Here is a 26,104-nt window from a genome sequence, read left to right on the forward strand (position 1 = left end):
ACAAAATTGGGGCAAATATAAGAGAAAAAATTCAAGATTTGGAGTTTTCCTGATTAGGGTGTCAGAAAACACACAAATGTGTTTAAAAAAACTGTTTTTAACATATATTGTTAGGCTTCATGTCCATAACTGGAGCAATATTATAAATAAAATTTTAAAGGGAGCTATAGAGGAGAGATATGTGCAAAAAATGGCAGGAATCCATAAAATTGCTTTAATGAAATATAAAACAAATAAATTAAGAAAAAGAGCATTAAATAAATAAACATTGAAAACGAAATCTGTTTTATTTTTAATACCTGTTCGCAATAATAACGCTTGGAGCTTACTTAATATCTAGTACTTAGTCTGTGCTAGTACGTAGTATTTTTATCGATACAATGGGCACCTCACTAAAGTATCGATAGTCAGATATAGATATCGAACTGGTAGGCAACACTACTTTTTACTGTCAAAATTGATAAGGCTACAGCAGCGCCACAACTGGCCAACTGAAACTATGGAAAACATCACTGTCGCATCTGTTACGTAGTAACTAATACTTAATCTGTGATCAAAATACATACATTCAAAATCACTTAGGTACTTTCAAGTAAAATATGGAGAAATAGTTATAAATAATAAAAAAATAGGGTTTGATAGTTAAAAAATTCATAAACAAGATATAGAGCTTTAATGGCCTTTCAAGGAAAACTAATTAAATAAAAGGATAACCTATCTATTATCGTTGATATTTAAAGATCAAAGATGAGATTAACAACTCGTTTGCTTTCTTCTCTGGTGCAAAAGAGACCATTTTATGTTACTACGCCGATATTTTATGTAAATGCTGGTGAGTTTTATTTTAAGCCTTAATATTATGTAAAATTATATACAGCTGTTTTCATACTTCATTTTCTAACTGGAATAGGTACCTGAAATATAATATATTTTTCTTTTCTCCATATTTTAATAAAGAGAAAAAATGTTATAACTGTATGTTAATTATATTGTTAAAAGTAAAGATAGATAAGGAATATTTTAGCTACTCCTGAATTCAAATTATCAATTAAAAGCAGACAATTTTATACTAAAATACTAGTGGTCCGCCCCGGCTTCGCCCGTGGTACTTTCATGTTTAAACTATCCTATCTCTCAAGTTGGATCGAACTGCACATGGTGTATCGGTTAAGTGGTTTATGAGTCCATTGAGGACAAACATTGTGACACGAGATTTATATGTATTATGATTAAAGTTATGTATTAAAATTAAGACTTACAAATTTTGTTTAATTTTCAGCTCCTCACTTGGGCCATTTATACACAGCTGTAGTTGCAGATGCCATTCAGAGATTTGAGAAACTAACCAATCCAGATTGTAAAGTAATATTTAGTACAGGTTTGTATTTATTTTTTATAGTATAGATAGTTTAATACAATTGCTTAATATAATCTATACTAATATGTATTATAAAGCTGAATAGTTTGTTTGTTTGTTTGAACGTGCAAATCTGGGAACTACTGGTCCGATTTGAAAATTTCTTCCTGTGTTAGATAGCCCATTTATCGAGGAAGGTAATAGGCTATATATCATCACGCTACGACCAACAGGAGTGAAGCCACGGGGGTGAAACCGCGCGGAGCAGCTAGTAATAGATAAACATATACACCAAAACTAATAAACTAATAAATTTTTCGAGACATATCAAAGTAGATTATTAGAATCTTATAATTGATGAACAGATGAATGATAATGGTTTATCCATTGATCTATTCATGAAGTCTTTAAAAGTACTACAAAAAATTAAAAATTAAATATAATTCTCAGACCAATGTACCATAAAAAGTTAATATTCCTCAACAGGCACAGACGAGCATGGCACTAAAATCCAGCAAGCAGCGGCGAAGGCCAATCAATCCCCACCAGAGTACTGTTCTACTATATCTAAAGAATATCGAGATTTGTTCAAAGAGTTCCATGTGGATTATACAGACTTTGTGCGAACTACTGAGGAGCGGCATTTGAAAGCAGTTAAGCATTTTTGGGTGAGATTTGAGTCTGCTCGTTTTTTTTGCAGGGGAATTAAGGTTTTCATTATAGTTATGATTTGACTGGGACATTTAGAATCGTTTTTTAGTTCAAAGTTACTGATTGAATACTCATTGTTTGAAATCCAATGCAATCCATTCAATTAGAATCTTGATGATTTTATTTAAATTAATATCATGGCTCGACGGCTGATTAAATTTGAAGTAATATAGTTAGTTTTCACATATTTTGAAAATATTATTTCCAAAAGTTGCAAACCGCTATAAAGCAGACATAATTCAATAATTAATATAAAAAAGTCTTATATCATTATTATATATTCAAAGCTACATCTTTTCTGATTAACATAGTCTGCGTCTTTTATCCCAGATCAACCAGTTTGATATTGAAATATAAATATATTTTACAGAAAGAACTAAAAGACCAAGACTACATATACAAAGCGAAATACTCCGGCTGGTACAGTGTAAACGATGAAGCCTTCGTGCCCGAAACTCACACAAGAGAAGAAGTCACTAACGACGGTAAGGTGAGCCGCAAAATGGACAATCATTTATTTATTTTTGACGACGCGGTTGGCGCAGTGGTAATGTAACTGCCTACTGAGCCGACGGTCCCGGGTTCGATCCCCGGTCAGGGCAAATATTTGTGTGATGAACTCAATTATTTGTTCTTGGGTCTGGGTGTTATTATCTATATATGTATTTATTAAATACATATTATATTTATCGTCGCCTAGTACCCACAACACAAGCCTTAATTGAGCTTACTGTGGGACTAGGTCGATTTGTGTAATAATGTCCTATAATAGTTATTTATTTATTTATTTATTATTTATTTTTACGATAAAACCATTCTTATGATTATGGATTTTCTAATTTTAAATATATTTTACACATTTATAAAAATAAAACAAATATAAATTATAAACACTAAATTATTGCAATTTCGTTTAAATAACATAATTTTCAAAAAGTAGCTGAGTTGAATATTTCAATAGCTTCTATTATAAATGTTCAATTTTGTGAAGATGAATAGAATATGTTAAACCTATTATTTACGTAGTACGCCCAACATGCGTATGCTTTGATCCTCTGTATCAACGGAGCGACAACGTCGCACGACGAACGCATCACGGCTGATGCGGCGTTGCCACTCTGCACGGCAAGTGGGTTTCGCGACGTTGCCGCTCCGCACTACAAACAGTGGACACGACGTTGCCGCTCCGTGGATACAGTTTTGATAGTGTTCACGCAAGATGCCTGCCGAAGAGAAGCCAGCAATCGTTGATCGAGGAAAGCGTGCACATGATGTGCGTGTTATGTTTACAATAGGGCTAATTCTTATACTTGTAATTCTGAATTTTGGCAGTGCTATAAAATCGATTTGTAAATTTACAATTTTTTATGACTATTTATTACCAATCATTGCAGTTAGAATTTTTTGTTTAAAATTTTAAAATTACTAGCTTTCCGCCCCTGCTTTCGCCCGCGTTTTCCAAGAAAGTAGTTCCCGCTCCCGTAGGATTTCTGGTATTAAAACTATCTTGGATAGGATAGTATAGGATAGGATTACTGTTTCTATGAATGCAGCAATAAATGCTTATCATGCCTACGTTTCCTCTGTACTTTCGTATGGAATCATTCTTTGGGGACAATCTTGTGATGTGCGGAAGGTATTTGTCTCAAAAAAAAAAACCGCACAGAGCTCTGTGCGGTTTGAACCAAAGAGACAGTTGTAGACCTCTGTTTAGTAAATAACGAATCCTTACTTTAACTTGCATGTACATAAGAGAAGTATGTTTATTTGTAAAATATCACCCGGAATACTTTAAGAAGAAAGGAGAAGTAAATTCGCATATGTTGACAAGATACCAAAACAAATTACATTTCCCAACGTGTAGAATTAACAAAGCTAAAAACAGTGTAATATTTATGGCTATTAAAATATATAATAAAATACCGGACAATTTCAAGGAACTACCAGTAAATTTTTTCAAAAATAAACTGACGAACTGGTTAATGATGAAACAATTTTATGACATTGAAGAATTTATGACTTTTAAGTAGTGTAAACTGAATTGTGTGTGATAAGTGTGTGATATAATCGTGTTAATCGTAGTGCGTTCGCGTAATTGTGAAAATTGAATTGTGTGTACATTTAAATAATTAGACTAAGCAACTTTCTTTTTCAATATTTGCACACCCAATCAATGGGTAGAATGTATTAGCCACATAATATTGTAATTAAAAACATCTATAATTTGTAACTACATTCTTGCAAATAAATATAATTTGAATTTGAATTTAGGATAGTACATTATAAAATACATAATAATGGTACCTACATACGATGTTTTTTATATTTTTTCACAGGTCAGAGTGTCGATAGAATCAGGACACAAAGTGGAGTGGACTGAAGAGAGCAATTACATGTTTAGATTGAGTGCTTTCAAGACGCACCTTAAGAATTGGCTGAAAACAGGTTTGAATTTATTAGATATTTTTTATTGTTGATTTTGTTGGCTTGGTTAAAACTTAAAGCTCTAATCTTGGAAACTACTGATTAATATTAAATACTCTATTCTACTATTTTAATTTTTTTCATATATTAAATAAATATCTTTTGTTACTACGGATGTTTAAAAAATGACAATATGAAATTGACCACATTTTAAGCAGAAATAATTTATCAATATTTTTTCTTTGCACTATGTAATGGGTTGGAATAAATAAAAAGTCTTTCATGAGATTCATATATGTATTTTTAATGGCCTTATATCTATTACTAATATTATAAAGCTGAAGAGTTTGTTTGTTTGTTTGATTGTTTGTTTGTTCTCTCTTGAATCTCGGGAACTACTGGTCCGATTTAAAAAATTCTTTCGGTGTTAGAAAGCTCATTTATCGAGGAAGGTATACCTTCCTAGCGTGATGATATATATATCATCACGCTACGACCAACAGGAGCGAAGCCACCGGGGGTGAAACCGCGGGGAGCAGCTAGTCTTAACATAAAACTTTTCACCGCCAGATGGCGTAGTCCGACCTGTAAAATTTCACAAGCAACTCCAAGAGATGGTGGAAGACAATGTATACCTGCCAGATATCTCCGTCAGCAGACCTGCTTCTAGGGTACACTGGGCTATACGGGTATGAAGCTTTATATGAGATTTCTTTACAATAAAAATGTATAATTGAAGTTAAACTTCTTTATCGGGGTTGGAAAAAAATTTAGTGTAACATTTTTTCGTTACGCGTGACATTTTTCCGTTACGCGCCATCTTTTTCTTATCCCTACCACGCGTGATTCGACGTATATCTGTAAAGTTGCATATATAGTGGAGCGCCGTAAGGTTTATCCCTCGGAATCCAGGGCCAGTCAATGAATCTTAATATAAACCTTGAAAATATGTTTTTAATAGTATACAGGGTGTAATCGTTAAGTGTGCACAGGCGATTTTTCCGTAAGTATTACAGATAACAAAAAACTTTAAACTGATATCGAAAGTACTTAACCTAATGAGTAAAATGGCCGTAATAAATTTTTAAAAATAAATCGAGAAATATCAAAAAAATTATCTTTAAACCCTCCCATACATTAAGTATGAAATATGAATATCCCATATACATTTAATATGAAAGATTTTAGCTTTCTTTTCCTTTTTTGGTTTTCTGCTTTAATTAGGTACTTCGCAAATTTGAAGTGACATTTTCCACGTTTATCCGGACATTTTCACGCATTTTCCGGATATTTTCCGGGAATTTTCCGGACATTTTCCGGACATTTCCCAGGCATTTTCCAGGGATTTTCCAGGCATTTCCACGCATTTTCCGGACATTTTCACGCATTTTCCGGGTATTTTCCAGGCATTTTCCGGACATTTCCCTGACATAGCCTGTAAATGTCTGGAAAATATCCGGAAAATTCCCAGGGATTTTCCTAGCATTTCCCGGGGAACTTCCGGATATTTTCCAGACATTTACAGGCTATGTCAGGGAAATGTCCGGAAAATGCCTGGAAAATATCTGGAAAATACCCGGAAAATGCGTGAAAATGTCCGGAAAATGCCTGGGAAATGTCTGGAAAATGTATGGAAAATATCCGGAAAATGCGTGGAAATTTCCGGAAAATCCCTGGAAAATATCCGGAAAATGCGTGAACATGTCCGGAAGGAGCGTGGAAAATGCCTGGAAAATCCCCCAAAAATGCCAGGGAAATGTTCGGAAAATGTCTGGAAAATATTCGGAAAATGCGTGGAAATTTCCGGAAAAACCGTGGTAAATCCCTGAAAATGTCCGGAATATCCGGAAAATGCCTGGAAGATCCCCGGAAAATGCCTGAGAAAATGTCTGGGAAATGCGTGGAAAATGCCTGGAAAATCTCCGGAAAATGCCAGGGAAATGTCCTTTCATGTCTGGAAACGTCCGGAAAATCCCAGGGAAATGCTCGGAAAATCCCCGGAAAATGTCTGGGAAAATCCCGGAAAATAACCGGAAAATGCCAGGGAAATGTCTGGAAAATATCCGGAAAATGCGTGGAAATGTCCGGAAAAGGCGGGAAAATGCCTGGAAAATCCCTGGAATATGCCTGGGTAATGCCTGGAAAATATCTGGAAAATATCCGGAAAATGCGTGAAAATGTCCGAAAAAAGCGTGAGAAAATGCCCGGAAAATGCTCGGAAAATCCCCGGATAATATCCGGAAAATGCGTGAAAATGTCCGGAAAGAGCGTGGAAAATGCCACTTCAAATTTGCGGAGTAATTAAAGCAGAAAACCAAAAAAGAAAAAGAAAGCTAAAATCTTTCATATTAAAATATGTATATGGGCTTATTCATATTTCATACTTAATGTATGGGAGGGTTTAAAGATAATTTTTTTGATATTTCTCGATTTATTTTTAAAAATTTATTACGGTCATTTTACTCATTAGGTTAAGTACTTTCGATATCAGTTTAAAGTTTTTTGTTATCTGTAATAATTACGGAAAAATCGCCTGTGCACACTTAACGATTACACCCTGTATAGAAAAATGTTAAAAAAAAATTTTTTCGCGCTCTCAATTTTTTAAAAATTATTATAAACAATTATTAATTTTTTGGAGTTTTCATTGATTTATATTAGTCAAAAGTCATATTTTAAAAAGAACAACTATTACAAACTTGAAAACTTGATCTTGGATCTTTAGGGACTGCAGATATACCGATGAAGGTCGGGTTGGAGAATAGAGGGGATAACAGCAGCTGTTCGGTATTGTTCATGGCGGGCCCTCACAGGATAGTAGGATAGTACACGGTGTAACTTGCTAGACTTAATACGTAGCTGTTGTTTTCGTTCCGAAAAATATTTATTTCAGATTTTTGTTTATTAAAAATTAATGTTTATATTATTGTGCAGTGAGTGTGATAAAAGTTAATTACTGAACATTACTGAGTTTTAAAAACTTTGAAAATAGTGGCATAAATTGTAAGTATTTGTTTTTCATTTATATTACATGCTTTTGAAAACAGTTATGAATATTTTGTAATAAATCGATGTTAAAAGTAAGAATGTAATAGTAGAATTTAATAATATAAATCATTAATTATGATATAAAAGTTAGTTATTAACATTACTAATATATGTTGTTGCAGCCAAGTTGCAGCCACGTATCGCAATGGGTGAACCATCCAGTATTGATAGTACAAGCAATGATTGCCTCATTTGTGATAAAATCGGATCTAGTTCTGAATTAATCTCTGAACTAGGAGATATTATAAAAGTCACTAGAGGCATATCATCATTAAAAGCTGCATCTGCGGAAAGAGGGGATGGACTTTCTCAGTATAAAAATACTCGCGACTTTGTCTACGTGCATTCGGTATGCAGACAAAAATACATTAATAAAGGATGCATTAATTCTTATTTAAAAAAAAAGAGCACCACATCTGCATGCTCTCCACCTAAAAAAAGCTTCGAACAGCTACTTCAATTGATTTTGATTGAAAAACTAGGTGCTTCTTTTGTGAAAAAGAAGCGGATGAAATGAAGGAAAGAAGGAAGTCCAAGTCGTCAAGACAACAAATCAGCTACGTCACTAGTACTGATTTCAAGAAAAGTATTGTAAGTTTGTTATGTGAAGACAAAGTGGATTAAACTGCACTGCAGCTAGAATGCAATGGTGACAGCTGCAGTAATCCTTCACCTACAATCTATATCAACGAGATCGACGACGACGACGACAATAATGTACAATGATGTAACAATGTGTATAGTTAATGATAATTTTTTTTTGTAACTTATTTTTACGATAATCTAATAAATTAACATTGAAGTTACTCTGCACATATAATTTATCACAAATAAAATTAAATTTTTCACTATAAACACTTTTTCCCCCTTCCGCCTCTCATTTTTCAGTAAATTGTTGTTAAAATTGTTATAAATCGAGATCGGTCAATTTTTTTTTTTAACTTTTTTATTTGAGGTTTTAATAATGCAGTCTCATACTTGATATACAGATTCATTGACTGGCCCTGGGTTCCGAGGTTTGACCATTTTTAGGCCTTACGGCACTCTACTAATATAGTAAATTAATTTTTGAAAAATAAGGTCATAAAGAAGTTTCACTTCTTGCGTACTACACTACACTAGTACACGCACACATTTTTATTTTATTGAATTGGAATTGGAATTAATACTTTTGTTTTAACAAATAACCAAGAAAGTAAAAGATAACATAATGTTAATAGAACAGAAAATAAATGTTTTTTCTTTCTTTCTTTCTTAAAATATTGTAAATATTAAATCGGTTAACTTTTGAAATGCTGAATCGTGAATTTTGACATTTGCATGACAAAATCTTGTTTTGGATAATGTATTATCAAAAAAAACGAAATTTTGAATTAAAATTTCGTTAGGCGCTAAATTTTACTCTCAACGCATCCAAAGAAGTGGCCCAAAGGTTGCGTCACGGAAATACCGTCGCATCATGGAGTAAGGCGACGATTTTGGTATCTTTGAACCTTTACAAAGAAGTTTCACTTCTGACACGTGTCCTCGGCGCACACGCTCTTTTTTATTACGTATTTATGTCTTATCCTATATATCTACACGTGTGGCACCCGCCCCAGATTGGCGTGAAGGACGCGGGTTCGAATCCCGCCTTGTGATCGATTTTTTTCTATTCTTTATAAATTTATATCTACAAGGAAAGGATTTTTAAAGTGAAAACTTCTTTAGCGGCGTTGGGTATAAAATCTTAAACTCGCGTCAGGACACGTGGCCTGATCGAAAAAGCGTAAGACGGATACCATTCCAAAATATCAAACATGCTCAACGTTAATAATCAAGTTTTCACTTCTGCCGGCACTCCCCCAGTGCAACCCGTCTTTTTTATATTTTTTCAAGGTACCAGACGACGAAGAACAGAGTATATACGTGTGGCTAGACGCACTGGTGAACTATCTGACTGTCTCCGGGTACCCTGATGATGAGCTGGTGAAGAGTCGCGGCAGACCCTGGCCTGCTGATGTGCAGGTGGTTGGCAAGGATATCATGAAGTGAGTGGGTTTGAGTTGGTAATGTGTAGTGAGTGAGTGGGTGTAGTGAGCCTAAGTTGGTACTTTAAAGTGAGTGGGTTGCGTTAAGTGAGTGGGTTTGAGTTGGTAGTATATAGTGAGTGTGTTTGAGAACTATCTGACCGTCAGCGGGTACCCTGATGATGAGCTGGTGAAGAGTCGCGGCAGACCCTGGCCTGCTGATGTGCAGGTGGTTGGCAAGGATATCATGAAGTGAGTTTAAATTGGTTTCATATAATTATTTATTTACTACAGAAGAACATTGTTTTGTACATGCATTTCAAGTAAGATCTATTTACACATAATAATTATCTAAAGATATTTCTTTCTAAACATTATAATGAGATATACCGTATTTATACAATGCCTGCTTAGTGACTAAAAATTAAGGCTTCCTGTTTCATCAACATTGAAGTTATAGAGGGTCGAATGACTGAATTATATGACCTGAATTACTTCGAGAAAAGGATGGTATATCCATTGTCCGTGCCACTTTTTTTCTCGACTGGGCGAGAGCACTGCCGTGCCAGATTCTTGTGTCAATGTTTATGACACAACTCGATCGAAGCGGCTAGACCGATTTTCTTGAAATTCCTCATGTGTATTAGGTATATCAAATTGAATAAAACAACTATGTATTTATATTTTACTAAACATATCAAATATCTCGCAGGTTCCACGGCATCTACTGGCCGGCATTTCTCATGGCAGCACGGCGTCATCCTCCCCGCCGGCTTCTCGTGCACTCCCATTGGACGGTGAATGGCGCCAAAATGTCCAAGAGTCTCGGCAACGTGGTGGACCCGAGAGGTGTGCCGGCTGTACATGCGCTGCGGTATCTGCTGTTGAGGGAAGCTACTATAGCGGATGATGCCAGTGAGTTTGTTATTAAATTATAAATAAATAAATAAATATTTCAGGACAATTTTTCACACACGGCACGATCTGATCCCATAGTAAGCTTTCGCTTGTGTTATGGAAACCAGATGGCTGATAAACATACATATATAATTTTAAATAAATACTTATATAGATAATCAACACCCAGACACAGAGCAAACATCTATGTTCATCACACAAATATTTGCCCCGGGTGGGAATCGAACCCACGACCTCTGGCTTGGAACGCAGGGCCACTACCAACCAAGCCAACCGGTCAGTCGAATTAACAGCTGTCAAACATGCGGATGCAAGGATGCAAGTATGCGGATAAATTACCATTTATTCACTCATTCTGTCTTTAATTCACTCGTACGGTCATTCATTCACTCATTCATTCGTTAATTCAATTAAATCATTCTATTATTAATTTATCTACCTTCAGACTACACTGAAATCAAGCTGTTACCTACACAATACACGTTGGAAAACTTGATCACTAAAATGATGAAACAAATTTCTTATTCGCGGAAATAAACACTAAGCTGTGAACTTAGAATTATCTGACATACTGTTTAACGAGTACTTTTTTTATTTAAGGACCCTTATTAGGTGAAAACGTTAAAATGGAGTGTTATCTATGAGCTATAATTGAAAATATTGAAGTGTTCTTGCACTGAAATTTCTCATATGTATTACAGAACGTATGTGTGATAGCTCACTGATAGGATGACTGTTTTCAAAAACACGATTGGAAAAATTTTGCTCGATAAAAAACCTGAAGTTACCTCTAAAATATCATATAAATGCTCATTACAACCGTATTTTACGATAATAATAATTCGTATAAATTTCATATTAAACGTGGATATTTCATTACCTCAGGCCCGAATAGCTGAATTTTCGTTGACTGCCTAACCCCCCTTAATTTTATTTCGCAGATTACAGCGAAACAAAACTGATAAACACTGCGAACGCTGAACTCGCGGACACGCTGGGCAACCTGGTCAGCCGCAGCACCGGCTCAGCGCTGAACCCGCGCAGTGAGTTCCCAGCGCTGAGACCCGCGCTGCTGACCCGGTGTTGCCAGCTGCAGGCCACCGTGCTGCTGCTGCACCAGGTGCAAGTGTTGCCAGGTGAGTGCAGTTCCCAGCGCTGAGACCCGCGCTGCTGACCCGGTGTTGCCAGCTGCAGGCCACCGTGCTGCTGCTGCACCAGGTGCAAGTGTTGCCAGGTGAGTGCAGTTCCCAGCGCTGAGACCCGCGCTGCTGACCCGGTGTTGCCAGCTGCAGGCCACCGTGCTGCTGCTGCACCAGGTGCAAGTGTTGCCAGGTGAGTGCAGTTCCCAGCGCTGAGACCCGCGCTGCTGACCCGGTGTTGCCAGCTGCAGGCCACCGTGCTGCTGCTGCACCAGGTGCAAGTGTTGCCAGGTGAGTGCAGTTCCCAGCGCTGAGACCCGCGCTGCTAACAAAGTGTTGCCAGCTGCAGGCCACCGTGCTGCTGCTGCACCAGGTGCAAGTGTTGCCAGGTGAGTGCAGTTCCCAGCGCTGAGACCCGCGCTGCTAACAAAGTGTTGCCAGCTGCAGGCCACCGTGCTGCTGCTGCACCAGGTGCAAGTGTTGCCAGGTGAGTGCAGTTCCCAGCGCTGAGACCCGCGCTGCTAACAAAGTGTTGCCAGCTGCAGGCCACCGTGCTGCTGCTGCACCAGGTGCAAGTGTTGCCAGGTGAGTGCAGTTCCCAGCGCTGAGACCCGCGCTGCTGACCCGGTGTTGCCAGCTGCAGGCCACCGTGCTGCTGCTGCACCAGGTGCAAGTGTTGCCAGGTGAGTGCAGTTCCCAGCGCTGAGACCCGCGCTGCTAACAAAGTGTTGCCAGCTGCAGGCCACCGTGCTGCTGCTGCACCAGGTGCAAGTGTTGCCAGGTGAGTGCAGTTCCCAGCGCTGAGACCCGCGCTGCTAACAAAGTGTTGCCAGCTGCAGGCCACCGTGCTGCTGCTGCACCAGGTGCAAGTGTTGCCAGGTGAGTGCAGTTCCCAGCGCTGAGACCCGCGCTGCTGACAAAGTGTTGCCAGCTGCAGGCCACCGTGCTGCTGCTGCACCAGGTGCAAGTGTTGCCAGGTGAGTGCAGCTAATATTGCAAGCTTTTATTGCTATTATTGTAGATTATTTTTCCGAGCCAAATATCGACCAATAGAATTGCACCATTCGACGTCACGTGGTACAACCTACATGGTATTATACTGATAATTTTTTGAAAATTTTCTCTGGTCGTTGACGTCAAACTGACAGGTTCAATTCAATTGTGAAATTATTGGCCGACATTTGGGACGGAAAAATAATCTCCCGAATACCACACGAGCTTCAAAATTATCGGGTATTTTCCGATAGGTTCGTTGCAAACAAATGAAGGAGTCAAGTTTTTAGTCAAGGTTAAAAAATCACGAGCGCGAAGCGCGAGTGATTTTTCCTGAAAAACTTGACGACTTTATTTGTTTGCAGGGAACCTTGAGGGAAATGCCAGATAATTTTGAAGCTCGTGTGCTATTCGGGAGATTATTTTTCCGTCCCAAATGTCGGCCAATAATTTCACAATTGAATTGAACCTGTCAGTTTGACGTCAACGACCAGAGAAAATTTTCAAAAAATTATCAGTATAATACCATGTAGGTTGTACCACGTGACGTCGAATGGTGCAATTCTATTGGTCGATATTTGGCTCGGAAAAATAATCTCCCGAATACCACACGAGCTTCAAAATTATCTGGCATTTCCATGACATTAAAATAAATGTATTGTGTCTATTCGAGCGAGGTAGCCAATTTGCAGACTGCTACTCAGTTGCTACGCAAAGTTAAGTGTGTGGATTATGTTTATTATCATGTTTCAATTATCTTTTTAAACATCAACTGCAAAACTAGTTCTTTTGTGTCCTTTTATTAAATAATCTAAGGTATGAAATAGTAGTAGTAGTGTACAGTAAATATTGATTTGCAGGAAGTTAATTTTGTCATAAACGGTAACCGCCTGTCATTTAATATTTTCGAATATCACGTGAAAAGCATCTAAATCTACTTAAATCCTAAATCTATACTAATATTATAAAGCTGAAGAGTTTGTTTGTTTGCTTGAACGCGCTAATCTCAGAAAATACTGGTCCGATTTGAAAAAATATTCGGTGTTAGATAACCCATTTATCGAGGAAGGCTATAGGCTATATATCATCACGCTAAGACCAACACGAGCGGAGCAACGCGGGTAAAACCGCGGAGCGCAGCTAGTAATTGATAATTCTAATTTATTTATTTTCTTTGTTCCAGAAATATGCCACAAGCACTACACAAACTATCAGTTCTACAAAGTGGTAGACGCGGTCATACGAGCCTTGCACTTGGCCAATCTATTCTTCGAAACTCTTAAACCGTGGGAGTTAAAGAAAAAACCCGAATGTCAGAAAGAATTAGATGTAGTACTACACGTTACGTTGGAAACTATAAGAATCTGCTCAATAATATTACAGCCAATTATACCGGATATAAGTAAAAAGGTGCTCGATAAATTGCAAATTCCAGAATGTTCTAGAAATTGGAAAGATTGTGAAGTAGCCTCGTGGAATATGGAAGACGCGATACATGAAACTAAGAAGATTCAGGGCGGGAAATTTGTTCTTTTCCCGAGAATTTATGTTGATAAAGCACAGAAGAGGAGTAGTGCTAAAACTGCGTAGTTTGATGTTTTAATGGGTCAATTATTTGACGACGCGGTTGGCGCAGTGGTAAAGTAACTGCCTACTGAGCCGACGGTCCCGGGTTCGATCCCCGGTCAGGGCAAATATTTGTGTGATGAACTCAATTATTTGTTTTTGGGTCTGGGTGTTATTATCTATATATGTATTTATTAAATATTATATTTATCGTCGCCTAGTACCCACAACACAAGCTTTAATTGAGCTTACTGTGGGACTAGGTCGATTTGTGTAATAATGTCCTATAATATTTATTTATTTATTATTTATTGTGGACTAGCTTTCCACACGCGGCATCGCTCGCGCAAAGAAAAATCCGCATAGTTCCCGTTCCCGTGTGATTTCCGGGATAAAACTTATCCTATGTCCTGTCTCGGGTATCAAAATATCTCCATACCAAATTTCATGCAAATTGGTTCAGTAGTTAAGGCGTGATTGAGTAACAGACAGACAGACAGAGTTACTTTCGCATTTATAATATTAGTATGGATTTATATTAATGTAATGCAATAATATCATTTCATGTACATAGTTATAAGACCTTGGTAGATTTTTATAGCCGACGTTCCGATAATAGACTACAAGCGTTTTTAATGGATCTATCGATGGTTAAGAATGCCGTACAAAAATATATGACCAAAATTTACCGAGTCTACCTGTACTTTTCAATTCTCATCTGCACTCAGTTGGACAACTTACAAGTGACGGCATAGTGATGAATCTTATTATTTTTTGCTCTTCTTTCGTTCTAGATATGACCCCTGGTGGTTCATTTGACCCATATTTTTTTCATATGCGGGCTTGTAGTCTATAAAGGGTTAACAATGTGTAGTGATTTTTAGTGACTTGGGGTTTAGATATGTATGTATACAGGGCGTCCCACTGTTGGTATACTAAGCTTATAGTTTTATATGCCGGCTGCGCGAAGCTAGAGAAGAAAGCTTGAATTTTAAGGAAAAATTTAGCAAAAAAAAATTTGGCGTAATTTTGTTGTTTAAGTATTTTTTACGTGATCAGTGTATGCAAAACTTCAAGTCCTTTCGCGCTTAGTATACCAATAGTGGGACACCCTGTATACATGTATTTATGAATAAAAATTGTATAATATCCGTAGTTTCTCTTAGTTTGGGGCTAGGAATTAAAGAAATTTAAATGGAAAATAATGTATATGATTGAACATTGCTTTAAATACAGTAATTTAAACTAGCTTTTGCTCGCGTAGTCAAAAAATATTAAAAGTTGTATGAATGACAGCTATCGAGATTTGTTGATTTCGCACGTGATGCAAATGAGCATCGTAATAGATTTTTCTATAGAAATGAGATATTTTACTGCGAAAAAGTAGCCTATATCAATCTGTAGCCTCATAACTATCTCCAGAGACAGAAATTTTATCACAAAGTCGCTCTATTGCTATGTGAAAGAAAGACAAACAAACACACTATTGCATTTCTTATATTAGTAAGAATAAGACTTTACAAAATTACAATTTAATAAATAATATCTAGCTGGTTAGATTAAAGAAAGCGATCACAAAAGATACAGGAAAATTAACGTTAAAATTTTATATAGTATAAAAAATGTTGTTTTAAATAGTTCCGCTATTCAAAGTTTTGATTTTGATACTTACCCTTGGACGTTAATTCAAATAGTACTAAATTGTTAACTTGGAAGCTATAGTTTTGTAGAATGTAGATAAATATTTGCCTTAATTTAGTTACAATGTTTTGCCTATAACGAATTTTGTTTATATGTGTGTAAAATTGTTCTAAACGTACTTAAACAAATTCTATTTAAAAGTGGTCAATATCTTATATCTAATTGGGTATTTAAATAAAACAATGCGTTATTTAACGAAAATTTTTATTAATTATAAAAAACAGCGTGTGCACACGTGTCAGATGTGAAACTTCTTTGGCAATATTCGAATATACCAAAATCGTCGCCTTACTTCATTATGTGACGGTATTGCCATGACGCGACCTTGAAATTTTACTCTCAACGCGCCTAAAGAAGTTTCATTTCAAAAATCATTTGAGATATTCGAAGTGTATTGTAAAGTTTTTAAATGTATCGATAAAATTAATTATTAAATTTAAAAATAGATAGAAAACAATTTGTAAATAGTAGTTGTAGCTAGTCAACAAATGTGATTCTTTATGGACTGTCTAAATTTAATGGAAGTCTTAAGAAAACCTACTAATTAATTATTTTTCATACAGTCGAACTAGGTTCCACACTGATTTTTTATGTGTATACTTACCCAATATAAAATATCATCAGCTATGTATTCTTTGTAAATTATGAAAGGTTTTTGAAAAAAAAATGCCTAGTTCGACTATAGGAAGAATATATGCTTCATATTATTTCATATAACATGCGGTTCAAATTCATTAGTTTTTCTCAAAAAATACTAAAACTTCCATGTGTAAAATGTTTCGAAAAGCTATGTAAAGTAAATGAGGTGCATTTTTCTCAATAGTTGATAAGTAGTGTGTAGGAATGTTGATTTTGTTCAATTGATGATGCAAATAAAATGTTTGAATGAATTTGGTTTTTATTTTAAACCCTGTTTGCTACCCTATGTCATATTATGTTTGTTGTGATGAATTTTAAACAAGAAATTACACATTCTTAATTATTTCATACATGAAATACGTATCATATTTTAAATGTAAATACATCAAAATGACAAAAATATGTCAGTTCTATACAATTCTATTCATTGTAAATAATACTAAATGGTGAACTCACAGTACTAGTAAGAGAAAACATAGAACTTAGTGAGAGAACGTGCGAAGTTTTGTCTTAGTTCATCAAACATGAATCTCAGTATATTATTCATATTCGTAAATTCTAGTGTCTACTTGGGTAGGTAGTTATATAAATAAAAAGCCGAGCATTGAATGAATACTTTTATTAAAGTAATAAAGAAAAAATTGTAAGGGAAATATCGTTTCGCCACTTTTCAAATCGGCCTTTAGCGATTCCTTCCAACGACAAAGTTTTATTCTTTGACGATGCGTCGACATGGAATAAAGCGGGAGCGCAGGATCAAGTTTATTTGTTCACTTTCTAACAGAGGGGAAAAATAGTCAATTATTTAATATAGAAAGTAAGTTGTAACTAGCAAATTTCGGACCCGGCCGCCCATCGCTCTTACTATTTCATTTGGCTATTTCTAAACCCTAAAAAGGTACATTGATCAGTTTAAACTAATAATTGTATTTGGCAGGGACTTGGTAACCGTGAAATAGAATTGTGTTAAAAAAATTATTAGTTTAGGCACAGATTAATAATAATATACTACGTATACATGTGTATACAAGTTTAGGCATGGACCAAGCATGGACCAATAAACTAACGAGGACGGAGGATCTTTAATTCTATACTAGCGAGCGTGATTTCAAAATTAGTTCCAGTAAGGACACTAGATGGCGCTTAAAGGTATCAATATGGAAAAGAAAATGGTTTTGAAATGGGTTTGCCGATTGTCAGAGAAGCAAAATGTAACGGCAATGTAATATACGTAAAAGGCAGATATGTTTCTAATAATACCTGGCGTCTATAATTCACTAATTAAATCGTGCTAATTACACCTCTTACGACTCAAAACTAACGGATTTTAATGATTTTTGCTTTGGTGAATTTTTCAGCGCTTATATTAAAAATAACTTATATTTCAATTTTTTACTTGTGTGTGGTGATTTAGCTTCCTCATTATGATACCAGTTTCCAGAAATAAAAGCCTGTCCTTTGTGTGACTGTTTACCAATTACTTTTGCACATCGCGTTATAAAATACGAATTATTCAGAATTTTTTGATTTGGATCTTCTAATGTGGGCTTTTTTGGCCATCGTTGAAAGTTTTTGAGTTACATGTATAACTTTCCTCTTTATATTTTATAATATAAGTGTAGATATAGGATAATATTATATTTTAGTAAATCTTTGAAAACTATCGAGCATATGATTAAAATCAAATGGACAGACTGAAAAAAATAGGTACCATTTGGGGTGTGTAAAAAAATAAAACAAAATATAAATCGGAGTCAATTTATTTATGAATACGCTTATTAAATAATATTTGCATCAAAATACTGCAATAACGACTAACAGTATCAAGAAGCTAAGTTTACAATCCACTAACACGCTACTTGCTCTTGACAATCATCTTCCACAACTTAAAATAGACCTTTTTCCGAAAGCGTTCAAATAAATTCCTTATTCCCTTCAAAATAAGGTCTACATTACATGATAGAAGTGCCACAGCGTTCGTCGTCCTACACCAAAACCGGCCCTTATAAAGTACAAAATAATATCTTAATACATTTAGTCGAAATGCATTCGTGAGTATGACACAGGTATGACTACGCGCGTGTAACGGAACGTTATTTTTTATCTGTGCAAGAAAAAAATGGCCACAATAAATTCTTCAAAAGTACAAATGCTAATGAACGATTGCAAATAATGCTCGTTATAAAATATCGTCCCGTTGCTCGCACGCGATATAACAAATAAATTCATACAAAAATTAGCGACGATTGCATTGTAAATGCTCAAAACCGGCGCGAACGAGTCCATTTGGCGCTGGTTACAAACAGACAACGAAACTTAAATTCAAATTTACCATAGACAATTCAAACATTTCCTTTCCCGCGCTTTTGAACTGTCAAATACTTCATTTACGCAAAAAAAATTATTGCTCTGTGTAACAATTTTTTTTTTCCATTTCGCTGTCTGTGCTGCAAAAACTACGTATTAACGCGACATTTCTCTCTTTTTCTTAAATGACACTTGACACAACTGTAGAAGCGTAATATTATTCTTATTAAAAGAAACAAAAACTTGATAACATGATTATTTCGAGCCCGAATTAGGAACGATGGCGGATTAGTCGATACAACACTAGTTGATAATATTCCATTACAAATTAACTAAATCTATGGTGGTTTGAGCTGTGGAATGGACAAGCAGTCGAACGGAGTGAACGCTCAGCCTTATTTGTGCGATATCAACTGAATAATATCCATTATTTATTATTTACCTGTGCGTTTGATAACGCTATAATAATCACTTCATTAAAGAAAAAATAATTTATTACAGTTATAGAAGAACTTTGAATTACAGCCAATATTGAAGTTTTCTTTTACTGGCAACTTTCTTAGTTTCAAAACTTTTTTCTTTGATCTTATAGCGTTATTAAACACAAATCCTATATACTGACCCTAATAATTTATTGAAAAGGACAACTGATAAACCATTAGGACCAGACGATAACATCCGTGAACTTTCAAACTTATTGAAACAATGTTTCGATGAATTTCCCTTAACATTACACAGACTTATAATATTATAGATTTCAATTAACACCTATAACATTACAAGGAATAAAACTTGTTCTTACAACAGCGAACGCCAAGACATTAGGCATTAAAAATCGTAAATACCATAAAAGTACACATACAAATGCGTAATACTTACACTAATACAATATTGTAGTTCGAACGACGATTTACAAAATGGCGCCAATGCATCGAATGCGTGAACCATTCAAATGAGGATACATTTATAATTCGACGTGTTTTCGAAATGAGAGTGTCTCTGAATAAAATAACCAAAAAAAAATCAATTTCCTCACAGATCATTGAATTTTTTTTAAACTTTTACAATTTAAACGTCAAAACTCAATAATCCGTAAGTAAAGATTATTTTTACAATGTCTATTATAAAATTGATAATCATAGTAATTTATCATGATAGGAAAAACCGGAAAACATCGTTCGGATTGTTTTATTATACAAAACTATACAAATATTAAAATTTTGGCATTTCGAAACACTCTCGGGCAGTCACAACTAGAATATAAAAAAGTGAATTATTAAATACTTCCACAGATAACAAATATACACACCAAATACAAAAAGACATTTAGTACCAGAACCAACCGTTTCGATTCTAAATTATTGCTTGATTCATACTATAAAAATTTGCTTTTTAAAAAATATAATTGCATTGTACTAGACTATTACGTCATTCTATATAAACCCGCGACCATAGACAACACCATAGACTCTTGCGTTTGTAGTCTATGCCCCTAATCTGTTGACAATGATATTATAAGTAAAAATGTGTAGACAGGTTACCAACACAATATTCGATCTTCCACACACACTAACGCACACACGATTAGACGTCAAAGTGAGTTGGCATGATTCAATTATCGTAAGTGAAAAAAAGACAGATGTAGAATATGGCTAATTAGCCACATTTTAATTTTTGACGTAACAACGTCTTATAATTCGATAGAGCCGGCTGCACGCACGAAAAAACATGACTCATGCGGCGTTACCTCGCTCTGAGGCGTTCCATGTAAGGCTTGAAGTGCAAGCGACAGCGCGGAACGAGCGACAAAGAAACACAATCGGACGTTGTCACGTTCAACTATTGTCAGTAAACCGACTTTACAGACAACCAATTTTTACTTATAATATCACTGTTTGACGACCGTAGACTAAACCTTCTAGATTCAAAAGCCATTTGCTACGTTTCCATACGCGCTAAATCCTAAAGACGTCGCTAATTTCATCTTTTACAAGCCATTAAACGCGGTTACTTTAAATTACTCGAACTTTTTGTACAATAATCGACTTTATTTACATGTGTTTACGGATTATGTAGGAACTTTCAGTTATATTGGACAAGGTACATTTATTTTCTTTTACAGGTACTTTTTTCCCGATTAAGCTTCATTCATGAATTATTATTACATTATCTACGAATTTCCTTGTAGGCGACACCTATTTACTTAGGCCATAAAAAAAAACTACGAAAAAAAAAATATTTGGCAAGCACTACATTCCCGCTGCAAAATATGAAATACAGCCTACGACATACAACATTAAATTTCATCTTTATCGCCATATAAATAAAGTCGATTATCGCATCTCACTCCAGTCCCGAGCTCAACATATCATGACATTCGCACAACCTCACATTCACGAAGCTTCTACGCTCGCATTGATTAAAAAAAATATATCATACTTTAAAAAATAAATAAATAATATCGATACGTCCAAATTTCATACGCAGTAGAATATTTGAATTAAAGAAAAAAAATGTATCAAAAATCCAATTTTTTAGATATTCCTCAAAACTTTTTATATGCGAAGAAAATGGACTTACAAAAAATAATTTGAAAATTATCAAAAAATGTAGCTTAAAAACTAAATTGTTCATGATTGTTCTGATTTATTACAATGTACATTAATATTATTGGATAAAAAAATATACACTTCAATTAAATATTATTATAAAAATGAAAAAATTGGACAAAAAATAAATTTAACTTCAAAACAAAAATCGTTCAGTTGTCTTGTTTCTATTCTGTGGACTGTGACACAGATGTAGTTGTGATAAATATCTTAAGAAAAATATTAATTTAATAATCCAATAATATTAATGTATTTACTAAGATTATATACAATCGGCCTGGGCGAGAAATGCATTGGATCTCATGTTTATATTGAAAGGGTTGGAATATAGATAAGTTTTGTTTTGTACGATTAAAATCTTCTTCAAATTTTATAGATATATAAATTAATTTAAAATAATTATGTAACAAACATCGAACTGAAATATTTTTTTAAATAAAAGAAGACGTGTGTCACTCGGGGACTGCCGCGGTAAAGCTATTGCATGCTATGCCTTCAAGCCACACCTCCGCGCCCGTCCCCGTGGGGAGCGTGAGGTTTTTCGTTACTAAATTTCTGGATTCGGTCCCCGCGCTCAAGGCCCGCGATAGAAGCTATGCAATAGCTTAATCCATAGGTCGCTGGTTCATATCCGGCTCGAAGGACCAATATGTAGGGCGATAGACCCAGTGGTGGGCTGCGTGGCTAGTGTTGGAGGGATTTGTTATAAAATCAAACTAAAGTTACACTAAATAATTTATATTTTCTAAAATCACTGTTATACTTGTTTGTTACCAAACACTATTATACTTTTACTTGCTAATGTTTTACTGTTAATGCTATTGTTAATAATTGTTATATTATATGTTAATTATCCTGTTATGTTATGTGATATGTTTAATGTTTAACGCGTCGCGACGGTAATATGTTATTTGGTGGACTGCATGAATTTATGTTAAACGCCGCCCGCGATACCTAGTATTTGCTGACTAGGCTGTTCGGTGGTCATTGCACCGAACAGTACACATACATAATTAAAAAAAACTTATCTACATTCCTACCCATTTTTCACATAACATACTGTTTTCAAATCGTTCTTCAAATATTTGCAGACGACTAAAAAAATGCCGCCAAAACCTATTCCACCATTGAAAAAGAAAAGAAAAATTGTTCTATCTGTGCGTATTCCATACTATTTCCTTTTTGACTAATTATACAATATAAACAACCTATAATAACACCAAATCTCATTAACCTTTTGAATTATTATTTGTGCTATACTTTTGTAAAAATAATTGACACATTGTTTTATTTAAAAAAAATAAACGAAATGAAACAGATTAAAAAAAAATACTTTAAACACATACAGAGGTAACATTTGCTAGATAATTGTAACGCTTAATTAGATAGTAATAGTGGCGATTTTCACTTGTTCAGTTTGTATTACGTATAATGCTCTGTACGACTGTGACAAAAAACGGCTAGAGAAATGAAAAATTTGGAAAATCCAAAAGTGCACGCCTCATAATTTTTTTTTAATAAATATTTATTAATTATTATTTTTGTTTATTTAATAACAATTAAACCACATCGAATCAGACCCTGAAAAATGAAAGGGTTCTATTCCTGAGCATACTCAAGCGTAAGAGAAAAAAAAAGACTCGATTAGTAAAGTATTTCGGTCGCTATCGTGTTAACAAGAAAAAGGATCCGCACATACAGACACACGGACGTCCAAGACAGAACTTTTTTAAACTGTTTTTTAACTAGTTTAAATAACAAAAATGACATCAAAAATATCATGAACGTTAAAAATAGTGTTTTTTCTAAATATGTGTGTGTATGTATTATCTTACAAGTGCAATGTATGATACATAAAGACATTTTAAGTTTGAAAAATCAGATGTTTTGCGCGAAGTGACAGTAGTACCCACCTCAACGCTTCGCTTATGAGGCGTGCAATTCTAATTTTAAATAACATTTTTTTTTAATTTCGAACCTATGTCAATTACTCCACAGATTAAATATGAAAACTAACTGGAAATGTAGACGATTAAATTCTATAAATAAAGGAATAGCTCCTTTTAATGTCACAGTTCATACCGACAAATATATATTTTTTACGCAAAATGAAAATGTGCGTTATTCTCCATCTGAAACAAAATAAATATAATATATAAATGTATTGAAAACAAAATAAGTTCATTCCAATTAATACCTTATTTCATGGCAGTAATGTTCAAAGTCTATTGTATACGACGTTCATAAGAAAACTCTGCCTAATAATTTTTAGACCGTGACAGAGTTTTTCATCAGACACTTTTAGACCGTGATGGTTTGTTTAGATTTGCTAAACTGTTACAGAAGGAGGGCTATGTTTTTTGAGTACATAGAGACAGAGAAAGCGACTTTGTTCTATACTATGTAGTCATAGGGATAAAGGGACCGAGAAAGCGACTTTGTTTTATATCTATACTTAATATTAGTATTAAGCGGACGAGTTTGTTTGTTTGAACGCGCTAATATCAGGAACTACTGGTCCGATTTGAAAAATTCTTTCACTGTTGGATAGCCCATTTATCGAGGAAGGATATAGGCTATATATTATCACGCTAAGACCAACAGGAGCGGAGCACAGTGTATGTGTGTATGTACTTAGTAGTATAAGTATATATATATATATATATATATATATATATATATATATATATATATATTTATTATATTTATATTATTTATTACCTATATTGAATATTAGCATTAAGTAAATCTTGTTATAATTAGATATATAAATAAGGTGTCGCTGAAAATCAGCTCTGCAGTGAAAGTCTATGCTTTCACTGTAAAATGCTGAGCGGCATTCCTTTTAGCTAGTAGGTTTTAGTAATTAGTTTGTAAGTACATAGATTGTTAATTTTTAATGTACCTGGACTGCTTGCTTATAAAGATTTTTATTATTATTATTATTTTTTTATTACTCACGGGCGGCGGTCAGCTGTTAGCGGGCGGCGGCGAGGCGGGCTGCAGCAGGTGCGCCGGCACCGCCACCGGCCGCAGGCGGGCCGACACCTTCTTTTGGGGACACAGCACCTGGGGACAATTGCACAAATATACCAAATTATACAAAAAATACGTGTGACACTCGGGGACTGCCGCGGTAAAGCTATTGCATGCTATGCCTTCAAGCCACACCTCCGCGCCCGTCCCCGTGGGGAGCGTGAGGTTTTTTCGTTACGGAATTTCTCGATTCGGTCCCCGCGCTCAAGGCCCGCGATAGAAGCTATGCAATAGCTTAAGGGCCAATTTTTCAATGCTTGGATAAAACTTATTCGTCGAATAATGTATAAAACTACCATTTTGAAAACGTATTCTAATTGCCCGTATTTGACAGTCTACGTGACATTTTAATATTATCGTGTTAATGGACGGATAAGTTTTATCCAAGCATTGAAAAATCGGCCCTAAAAAATCAAAATATAAAAAAACGATAGAACTAAGTTTAACTGAAAAAATTAACCAAAATGACAATTAACGACAGAATTTCGAGTGCATTTCTATCAATAATGTGCGAGGATGTGTAGCGAAAAATGTAGGTCACGTTAAAATACTGGAGGGTGAGGGTGTAGTTTTATTGTAAAAATTTATAATAATTAGGAATTTTATGAATATTTTTAGATAACTAAAGTATGAAAAATTACAAGTTCGATTTAACTTAGACCGTCCGCGGGACACCCTGTATAGTAAACACCCTGTACAAATACATCCTGCGTAGTAAACATCTTGTATAATAAACAGCCTGAAGAGTAATTATTCGGTATAATAAACATTCTGTATACTTTACATCCTGTGTAGTTTACATTCTGTATAGTAAACAGCCTGTATAATAAACATTCATTACATTACATTATTTACCTACTAGATAACTTCCTACTCTCCATAAAATATGTATATAACCAAGAAGCGCAACACAGGGTCCAGTTTGGGATCCACTGTCGTACATTAATTGTAAAACACAAATGGACATATAAATTTATTTCATTTCATTTCATCCTGTATAATAAACACCCTGTATAATCATTGAGATAATATTACTACGTATGGAGGAGACACCACGAACAAAAACTGTGCGCCATTTTTTTGCTCTAACTAAGTTTTAAAAATTATTATCTAGTTAGGTACTTACCGATGAAAGTTATTCCTTTGCACTTTTCCGTATTATTTGTATTATTTGTGCAATATCGTAACTCACACGAAGGCATATTTGATGCGTTTCACTTTAAAACAAATAAAAAATGAGCGTAACTGCACGCCATATGGCGTATGTTGAGCGGAACATAAGTGATGTAGGCGGTGTCGTCTCCATAAGTATATCTCAATGTGTATAATACACAATCAAATACCTTAGCGGCGAAATGGAAGCACCCTGTGTCCTCCGCGGCTGTGTCGGGCACCGCGTCCAGCTGCAGGTCCGTACTGCGCGTCTCCGTGCCGTTCTCGTCTAAGGAAATATTTAATTCTCAATGTTATGGTTAAATATGAAAGGGGGAGAGAGATGAAAGTGCAAACGTTTTGTACATTGATAAAGTACTTTAAACGTAGGGAATTTGAAAAATCAAAACATAAATCTCAATCTCAAAAAAAAAATATATGTTTTAAAAATCTGGCTTTCTTAATAAATTATTCTTATTCTTATTCTTATTCTTA

At 35.0% G+C, this 26,104-nt stretch overlaps 2 protein-coding genes across 2 annotated transcripts in view; one reads left to right on the plus strand and one right to left on the minus strand.

Moving 5' to 3' along the window:
- The first annotated feature begins 668 nt into the window (after window positions 1-668).
- MetRS-m (Methionyl-tRNA synthetase, mitochondrial) lies at window positions 669-14,455 on the plus strand. Its single transcript, XM_090115586.1, has 10 exons — window positions 669-832; window positions 1,280-1,378; window positions 1,844-2,025; window positions 2,439-2,558; window positions 4,405-4,513; window positions 5,063-5,181; window positions 9,419-9,570; window positions 10,262-10,464; window positions 11,409-11,603; window positions 13,783-14,455. The coding sequence occupies exons 1-10, from the start codon at window positions 748-750 to the stop codon at window positions 14,187-14,189; spliced, it is 1,671 nt and encodes a 556-aa protein (XP_089971712.1). The 5' UTR covers window positions 669-747; the 3' UTR covers window positions 14,190-14,455.
- Window positions 14,456-24,204: 9,749 nt separating this feature from the next.
- Window positions 24,205-26,104, minus strand: part of Gprk2 (G protein-coupled receptor kinase 2) — a 66,181-nt gene continuing 64,281 nt past the window's right edge. The window contains exons 12-13 of the mRNA XM_090115467.1: window positions 25,801-25,898; window positions 24,205-24,490 (exon numbers count right to left, since the gene is read on the minus strand). Of these exons, the coding sequence (XP_089971593.1) occupies window positions 24,392-24,490; window positions 25,801-25,898 (197 nt within the window). The 3' untranslated portion in view covers window positions 24,205-24,391. The remainder of the gene's footprint in view (window positions 24,491-25,800; window positions 25,899-26,104) is intronic.

This window comes from Colias eurytheme, chromosome 23 (assembly GCF_061535395.1).
Source record: "Colias eurytheme isolate Ceu_HAF_F1 chromosome 23, ilColEury1 Martin Lab GWU primary, whole genome shotgun sequence".
Taxonomy (NCBI): Eukaryota; Metazoa; Arthropoda; class Insecta; order Lepidoptera; family Pieridae; genus Colias; species Colias eurytheme.